Here is a 7,924-nt window from a genome sequence, read left to right on the forward strand (position 1 = left end):
GCCCCGGCCTCCCGCCGCCGTCCAATGGCCGAGGGGCAGGGCCCGCTGAGCAAGCCGTGGCAGCCGCGCCGGGTCCCCGCCCCGTTCCCGGTCCCGGAGCCGGACCCCGGCGGCGGCGGCCTTTAAATGCCGCCCGGGCCGGCGCCGCGGCTCCTGGCACCGTTCACCTTCGCGCAGACACCGCAGCGCCCGGAGGCCGAGGAAGGCGGCGCGGCCGGTGACCCGCCACCTCCGACCCCCCCGGGCCGGCGCCGCCTCTGCCTGCCCTCCCCCCGCTCCCGGGCCTGCCCTCCCCCCTCCCGGGTCGGCGCGGGGCTCCCCGGCGTGCGCGCGCGCGCGTGCCCGCCTGGGTGTGCGCGCGCCCCGGCCAGCCTCGGACCCGCGCCCCCGCCCGGCGCAGGACCGCCCCGGGATCCCCGCCCGCGCGCCGCCGCGTCCCACGGCCCCGCCGCCGCCGGCCTCCAGCCGCGCTCCGCAGGAAGATGGCGGGATCGGTGGCCGACAGCGATGCCGTGGTGGTGAGTGTGGCGGGGGGTGCACGCGAGGCGCCCCCCTTCCCGCGGTCGGCCCCCTCTTCCACGCCCGCGCCCCTGCTCCCGCCGAGGCCCAGCCCGGCGCCCCCCGCGCGCGAAGGTGCCCGGGACCTGTTAGCAGCAGCCGCTGTGCGCGCCCGGCGTGGGGGGCGCCAGGAGGGGTGCCCCGGGCTGGGGGGGGGGGCTGCTGGCCCCCGGGAGGTTATTTAGGGAGGATGGGGGTCACCGACAGCTCCCCTCCCCCTCCGTGCCGTGCAGCCCCCGGCCAGGTGTGTGTGTGTGTGCACGTTGCACATGGGAGGGTGCGCGTGCGTGAGGGTGTCGGGGCGCGCGCACCCCCGTGTCCGCACCCCCACCCCTGGTCGGGGATTCCCCCTTTGGAAACGGGTCGGCGCCTGCGGCTCCTGGGAGAAGTGGAGCGCGGCTGCTGCGCTCCAGCCACGTCCCCCCGGAGGACAGGCCTGAGACCGCGCGTCCAGATGCGTTCGCGGTTAGAGAGAGGGGCCTACTACCCTCCTCCCCCTCCGGGCTGGGCTCCGGCTTCCCGGTGTGCAGCGACCTTGATTTTGATCTAGATCTGAAGGGCCTGGGGATCGTTAGAGACTTAGCTAACCAGGTGGGAAGGACGGTTTGGATCCGAGGGTTTGTGCGGTTATTCCAGGGACGGTGAGGCGGCAGCCTCTGCTGCAGGCGCTGCCTGTGTTCCCTGAGGGCTGCTGGATTCCACCAGATTTGTGTAGGTCTTCCCGAACTCCCACCCCCACCCCAAAACTGGCCTGTAAAAAGCCAATCTGTGTGCTTCTATTTTTAGAAACTAGATGATGGACATTTAAACAACTCCTTGGGCTCTCCGGTTCAAGCCGAGGTGTACTTCCCACGACTGGTAAATGGTTTTGTTTTTTTCCTTTTTTCTGTGCTCTGTGTCTCTGCTTGTACCCGCTTCCTTTCTAATTGCATTTTCTAATGGGTCAGGTCCTCAGGACCTGAGGGCTTGGCTCTCGCCTGACAGGCTGTAAACTTCCTGTTTCCCCTTGCAGATAGTTCCATTCTGTGGGCATATCAAAGGTGGCATGAGGCCGGGCAAGAAGGTGTTAGTGATGGGCATCGTTGACCTCAACCCTGAGAGGTAAGGCAGAGCTATCATCAGGCGGTTACAAGGCCCTGCCCACTCCTAGGCACTGCTCCTCCTCTTCCTCTCCCTGTGGCCAGTGTTTGCTAGTTGGAAGTGCCAAGAAAGTACCATGTTCCCATGAAAAGAATGTGTATGAATCCCAGCCATCATTTCTCCAGACAGCTATTTATATCTAGAGATTATAAATATAGGCCCGCATCATTTTTTTTCTTTTGACCCTTAGGGAGGCCAAAGGACTTGGTTTTTTTTGTTTCTTTTTTATTATTATTATAATTACGGTTTTTAAACATGGTCCTTGGAGTGAGAACTATCAATATAAGTGAGAACCAAATGTACAAGATTATTATTTCCCCTGATCAGTTTTTGAGAATTCTGAAATGGATTAAGATAGAAGATGTGTGAATGGTTTGGGGTATCTGAAATCCCCAATGTCAGTCATGTTCAACTCCACCAGAGCCTCCTTTAGGTAACAAGATACCTGGTTTGGTTATAATCCTACTTCTCCATACCTGGCCTAACCTGGGTAAAGAGTTGTGTCCCAGGAAAAGCAGACACATCCCGAGAAGGAGAAAATAGGGGAGCCCGCGTTGTTGTTAAATGTTGTTATGTCCAATCTTGAATAAATGAGACGATTTTCTTACCAGTTTTGCCATCAGCTTGACGTGTGGTGACTCAGAAGATCCTCCAGCTGATGTGGCGATCGAACTCAGAGCTGTGTTCACAGACCGGCAGCTCCTCAGAAACTCCTGTATATCTGGCGAAAGGGGTGAAGAACAATCAGCTATCCCTTACTTTCCATTCATCCCGGACCAGCCTTTCAGGGTGAGTGCCTCGAGGGCATCCGCTCCAGCCTCTGGCAGGGTGAGGATGCTCTCCTCTAGTGCTGCCAGGAACCCTTGAAGCAGCCAGAATTTCTGCATGTCCAGGAAATTTGTCACCCGATGGTGAAAAAAGATCAAAAGGACTGTTTGCTGATTTGAATTAATGCTCGCCATGGTAGCTCTGAGCTAATACATTGAGTAAGGAAATCCATATGGATGTGTCCTGATGGTTAAGAATGCTTTTCTAACTAGCGCTTAACCTGGTATTAAGCATAGCATAGATGCCTGTCTCAAAAATAGTTGATGGATGAATAAAGACGAGTTTTCCTCATTTTTTTCCTCAACCTTGAAGAAGCGCTAAATCTTATTAGTGATACCTCTTTAAAGAATATAGTGGTTGGTATTTCAAGGCCTGGCTAGGTCTCTGTTTCCCCCCGATGGGTTAAGTAGCCTCAGTCACAGGCTGTGTGGCTGACAAACGTTTCCCTTGGACCTGGATGAGTATAGATTTGCTCCTCACTCTCTAGCAGGCGGGAAGCTCCGCCCACACTCCCCCTCCAATTAAGATGCATTAGCAGCACCTTCCTCTGTGAAGGACCACGCTGTAAGAGATGCAAGTCAGTAATGTGTTAAGAGAGGACTTGCTGACATGTGAGGCCTGGTGACGAAGTTGTCCACATGATACCTTGTTAACAAAAATGTCACAATAATGACAGCTCCGCTGACAGCTCTAGGCTGCATATACTGGTAACAAAGCAGAGCTCCCTGCCTTTGCTCTTCATCTAGAGATGGATAAGGGCCTTAGGGAGAAGTAATTATGTTCTGGGGGGCGGGAGGGGGGAGACATAAGAATCCATGAGTTTTCATGCCAGTGGAAGAATTGAGATTGTTGCCCTTCTAATCATAGCCTGGGCGAGGCAGCCCCGCCCATTATCCCTGCCCTTCCCTTTCTCTAGGACGGTAATGACCCCTTCGGCTACTCTTCATGGTGACAGTTTCTTAATTATGAATCTTAAATGCGTAGCTCAGGAGTGTGAGTAACCAGGGCTTCTGACTGCCAAGAGGAATAGAATGCTTCCCAACAACAAAATTGAAATGAAGTCGGCCCTCCTTGGTGATATAATTTTGGTTAATAATATGCATTAAACGTGACTAATATCGCCTATGGAGTCTCTCCTTACACGGTGGATGCCAATGCTTTTAATAAATACATAGCATAGAACCGATGATTAAGCTCCGTGGTGAATTACTGAAGGAAAAGGAGGAAGAAAAACCTCTTTACCCTATGGAATCAGTATTTCTGTTTGCCTTAACAAAGCCCTGTTAATGATACATCCTTGGTCCAGTGGTAATTACGCTGTAACCTCTTCACTTTAGAGTTTGCCGGGCTTGAGTGTCTAGACTAGCATTACAGGCTGCGAATGCGTGCCAGTTCTGCCTCAGGAGAGAGGCTCCTTTGAAGGTGGGATGGATTGTTCAGGGGGATGACAGGGGAGGCAGTAAGTGCCACATCAATAAAGCTGTGCTCTCTGGAGTGTTAAAGCCTGAGCAACTTTAAGTCTTTAAAGGATATTAAAGAGTGTAGAGCAGTAAAGTGTGTTCCTCCTTCCAGCAAAAGCAGCAATGCGGTGAAAATGTAGATGTTTTAGATCTCACATTAGACCTACTAAAATGAAAATTTTGGAGGTGGGGCCCAGCAATCTGTGTCCCACCAAACGTTCTGTGTTATTCCAGTGCATCCCAACATGTGAGAACCCCTGAAGATGTTGCCTTTCTTTCTCTAAAGCAGTGTTTCCCAAAGTGTGGTACACGGACCCCCAGGGGCACGGGAAGAGTTTGGTGGGGGTACGCATTGCACCGGAGTTTGGTGGGGATATGCACTGCACCGTGCTTAGCTGCGCCTAATTCTACGTTCTCATGACTACGAGGGGTACTCAGCATTACAAAAATTATAGAAGGGGTACACATATGGCAAACGTTTGGGAAACACTGCTCTAAAGTGAAAGATGGTTTGTCTGTCTTCCCTAGCAGGGTTCCCTGACACTGTGAGCTGAGATTTGTTGTTTTGTCTCTTCCAGGTGGAAATTCTCTGCGAGCACCCTCGTTTCAGAGTGTTTGTGGACGGACATCAACTTTTTGATTTTTACCACCGCGTGCAAACGTTATCTGCCATTGACACCATAAAGATAAACGGGGACCTCCAGATCACAAAGCTTGGCTGATGTTGTTTGAACCACCTCCGTGTCACATCGGATCAGATGCCGCGACGATATGACTGCTGGTCTGAACAACATCTGGAGACTTCAAAAAGAAAACGAAAACAAAAGGCAAAGCTTCACTGTCTCTTCTTTGCAGTTTCAACCCAACATGACGACTTCGACCAAGGCTCGCCCTTCGGAAGCTGTCGGAACAAAGACACCGAGCCGTCATTCTCAGAAAAGAGTAATACATTTATGCTGGATTTTATTCCGACGAAACGGAACTGGATTTGTGATCATTTGTCATTCGGTAGCAAGCTATTCATCTTTTTCGAAGCAAGGTGATGTTTAGAAACAAAAAAGTGCTAAAGACATAAAAATAACAACAATAAAGACGGTACACCGAAATCAACTCGTTTCTGCACTGAAGTGGAATTGTGTAGCACAACCAACATTTTAGTCAGGGTATTAACATAGAATGTAGGTTGTTCAAGGTTTGTGTGGTGGTTTTTTTGTTTTGTTTGTTTTGGAGTTTTTTGTTTTGCACAGGATAATGTTAATTCATATTTTTAAAGCTTTCTCATATTTATTTATGCTCAACATATGTATTAGAAAATGATTACTATCTCAAGAACAACAAGTTAGGAATTTTTGAATGTACAAATATCTTAGGTCTGAGGGGGGAAAGATACATATTACCATCATGTAATGGGTGAATTTCTACCTTAAACAATTGAGTCATATCCTCCAGACCCCTATCTTTAGGATCTCTTGATATAAATTGCTGTAAGTGCTTTTAGAAAGACCGCAACATTTTGGTAAAACTGGTTTTGGAGTTATTGACAACTAATGTAAAATTCTATTTACATTGCTTTTTTTCTCCTTACTGTGAATTAGCACAGTATTGGCTTCCTTAAGACTGACTAGCTACTTTTTCCTAGATTTACATAATGGCTCCTTAAGTTGCTATTAACCTAAATGACAACATATAAGAGGGGATTCCATAGACAATTTTTAAGTGACTATTATATAAACTTTTAAGAGTACAATATGAAAATGATTCTGGAATGCAATGTAACGCAGGAGCCCCTGACCCCAAATAACGTACTTGCAAATAATTTATATCAACCTAAGCTATTAGCTCATTGCATCACTTTTAATAGGTGACCCTCACCAGTATCCCCAAGCAATGCCTTCTTTGCAGCTGCAGAGAAGAGAGGATGCTTCCTACTTGGTTGGCTCTGCTGAGATACAAGATAAGACAGGATCCAGATTAGGAAGTGATCCAATTAGCTTATCTGAAAGGTTAACTCCCAGAACTCCCGGGTCTTTGAGCCAACCAATAGGTCGAATGCTCGGGATTAGGCTGTAGGAGTTTCCCTGCACTTATGGAGCTGATCAAATAGCAGTGCCTCTCCCAGAGGAGCCTGCACTGCCTTCCATGTCATCGAGAGGCAAGGGATGGTTGGCGTCCTGGGTGCTGAATTTCCCAAACCCCATTGGTCCTCGAGAGAAGGACCTTTGGCATTGCTTGGTCAGGTAGAACGGGGTGGGGGGAACGGGGTGCTGGGGTAGGTGTATTTATATATCATTTAGGTTTTGTTTGTACAGCATACCATGTCTTGTTACGACACGTCCTTGTCCTGCTTTGCTTTTGAGTTCTGTTTTGTTTTTACACAACATGCAGAGGCACGGAAGTGGCCATGTCATTTTCACGTGTCCAGAATGTAGACAGTGTTTCAGTACCAAAGTCTAAGAAAAAGAAAACTAAAATCGTGACATTTTTTATAGGCAATGTATTAGGATTATTCTAACCTTTGACACTGTTTAGCTTGGTTCCATTGTGTTATAGAAGACGATCCTTTACTCAACAAGCCTGGTTGAGCATGGAAAAGCTTTATGGACCAGCTGACTCACTCAGCCTAGCGGGGCTGTCCGTGGCTCCAGGTATTTTCAAGCCTGTGGTTCATGTCTCATGGCTCTGAAGTGTATGTGTTGGGTTTTTTATTCTCCTCATGGTGGAAGAACCCACAGGATGTTTCCTTTGAGTGGCCATCCATTCCCACCCACTGCATCATTCAGCAGAAACCAGAGGAGTTGGAAGTGTAACGGATTGGAATTGACTACCCATCGGCTAACTGGTTAGCCAAGCCCTTGGGCAGTTTAATGTAGATAGGCTGTTAATCTTTCGTTTCTCTACGAGGCTTTGGTTAAACCTATTGGGATTAATCTAAAGAATGTGATCGTCTGATTCAGCTGTAGGTATATTAGTCAGGGGCCTACTCCAGCTGTAAACTGGAAACAATGTTCACGTCCTCTCATGGCCTTGTGAGGCCCAAGGTGGGAATTCAGTATGGAAAGTGCAATTTAAGGCTTCACACGAAAGCACCGGGTATGTGAGGAGTTATTTCTGACCAGAGTCCTCATGCTGCAATGTGACCAAAAGCGAGGAGTGGAATTAACAATCAGGCTCTGGGGGAATAAAGGCGGGCTTTAGACAATCGGTCCATTTCTGCATCACAATTGGGAGTGAATGTTTGTATATACTTAAAAGTGAATAGAAATGATTTGTACTTCCTGGGCTAACCCAACATTGTCTTAAGATTCTTCTTACTTGAAACCCCATTTTAAATCTTGCCAACCTCAATTCGAAAATCACTCTTAGAATTGATGGTGATTGGTGAAAGTGGCAAATCCTTTCATTTGTATTAAAAAGAAAGTATCCAAAAAAAAAAAAAAAAGAGAGAGGGAAACAGCCTTGGCGTTTTCTGGCATTAATGAAATAATGTTCCTCTGATGAACTATTTTCGAAGAAACACTTTCTTATTTACTGCGTGGTGTAAAACGTGCTAAATGTGTTCTTACATTATTATGTCACTGCTGAAAGTTATTTGCACTATAATAAAGGACTTTTCTACAGAGTGGCTTCCAGTTGATCGCATGCTAAATTTGGCTCCAGTTGTGATACACGGACCATACATGTGAATAGCAGTGTTGGCTCAGTTTCGCACTCACACTCCCAAGACCATGTGGTTCTGTATGTCCCACGTTGACAAACGGATTGATCAAGGAAGGAAATTGTCCCAGGGCCCTCAGAGACCTAATGTGTTTATGTTGTGTATGCAATGGATTATTTTTTTAAAAGTATGCATTTTTTATTGATTTCAGAAAGGAAGGGAGAGAGAGAGAGAGATGGAAACATCATGAGGAGAGAGAATCGTCAATTGGCCACCTCCTGCC

General features: G+C 48.4%; 1 protein-coding gene across 1 annotated transcript; it reads left to right on the plus strand.

Moving 5' to 3' along the window:
- The first annotated feature begins 334 nt into the window (after window positions 1-334).
- Window positions 335-7,603, plus strand: LGALSL (galectin like). Its single transcript, XM_036435509.2, has 5 exons — window positions 335-518; window positions 1,345-1,416; window positions 1,571-1,659; window positions 2,310-2,487; window positions 4,565-7,603. Exons 1-5 carry the CDS (start codon window positions 483-485, stop codon window positions 4,706-4,708), a joined length of 519 nt encoding a protein of 172 aa, XP_036291402.1. The 5' UTR covers window positions 335-482; the 3' UTR covers window positions 4,709-7,603.
- Window positions 7,604-7,924: the final 321 nt, after the last annotated feature.

This window comes from Pipistrellus kuhlii, unplaced genomic scaffold (assembly GCF_014108245.1).
Source record: "Pipistrellus kuhlii isolate mPipKuh1 unplaced genomic scaffold, mPipKuh1.p scaffold_m20_p_13, whole genome shotgun sequence".
Taxonomy (NCBI): Eukaryota; Metazoa; Chordata; class Mammalia; order Chiroptera; family Vespertilionidae; genus Pipistrellus; species Pipistrellus kuhlii.

What these genes read in the sequence shown, in the direction of transcription:
- LGALSL (XM_036435509.2), top strand. Translation starts at nt 483, where the DNA reads ATGGCGGGATCGGTGGCCGACAGCGATGCCGTGGTG. An exon ending in AGGTGTACTTCCCACGACTG is followed by an intron (nt 1,417 to 1,570) that starts GTAAATGGTTTT and finishes TTCCCCTTGCAG; the next exon opens with ATAGTTCCATTCTGTGGGCA. An exon ending in GTTGACCTCAACCCTGAGAG is followed by an intron (nt 1,660 to 2,309) that starts GTAAGGCAGAGC and finishes TTTTCTTACCAG; the next exon opens with TTTTGCCATCAGCTTGACGT.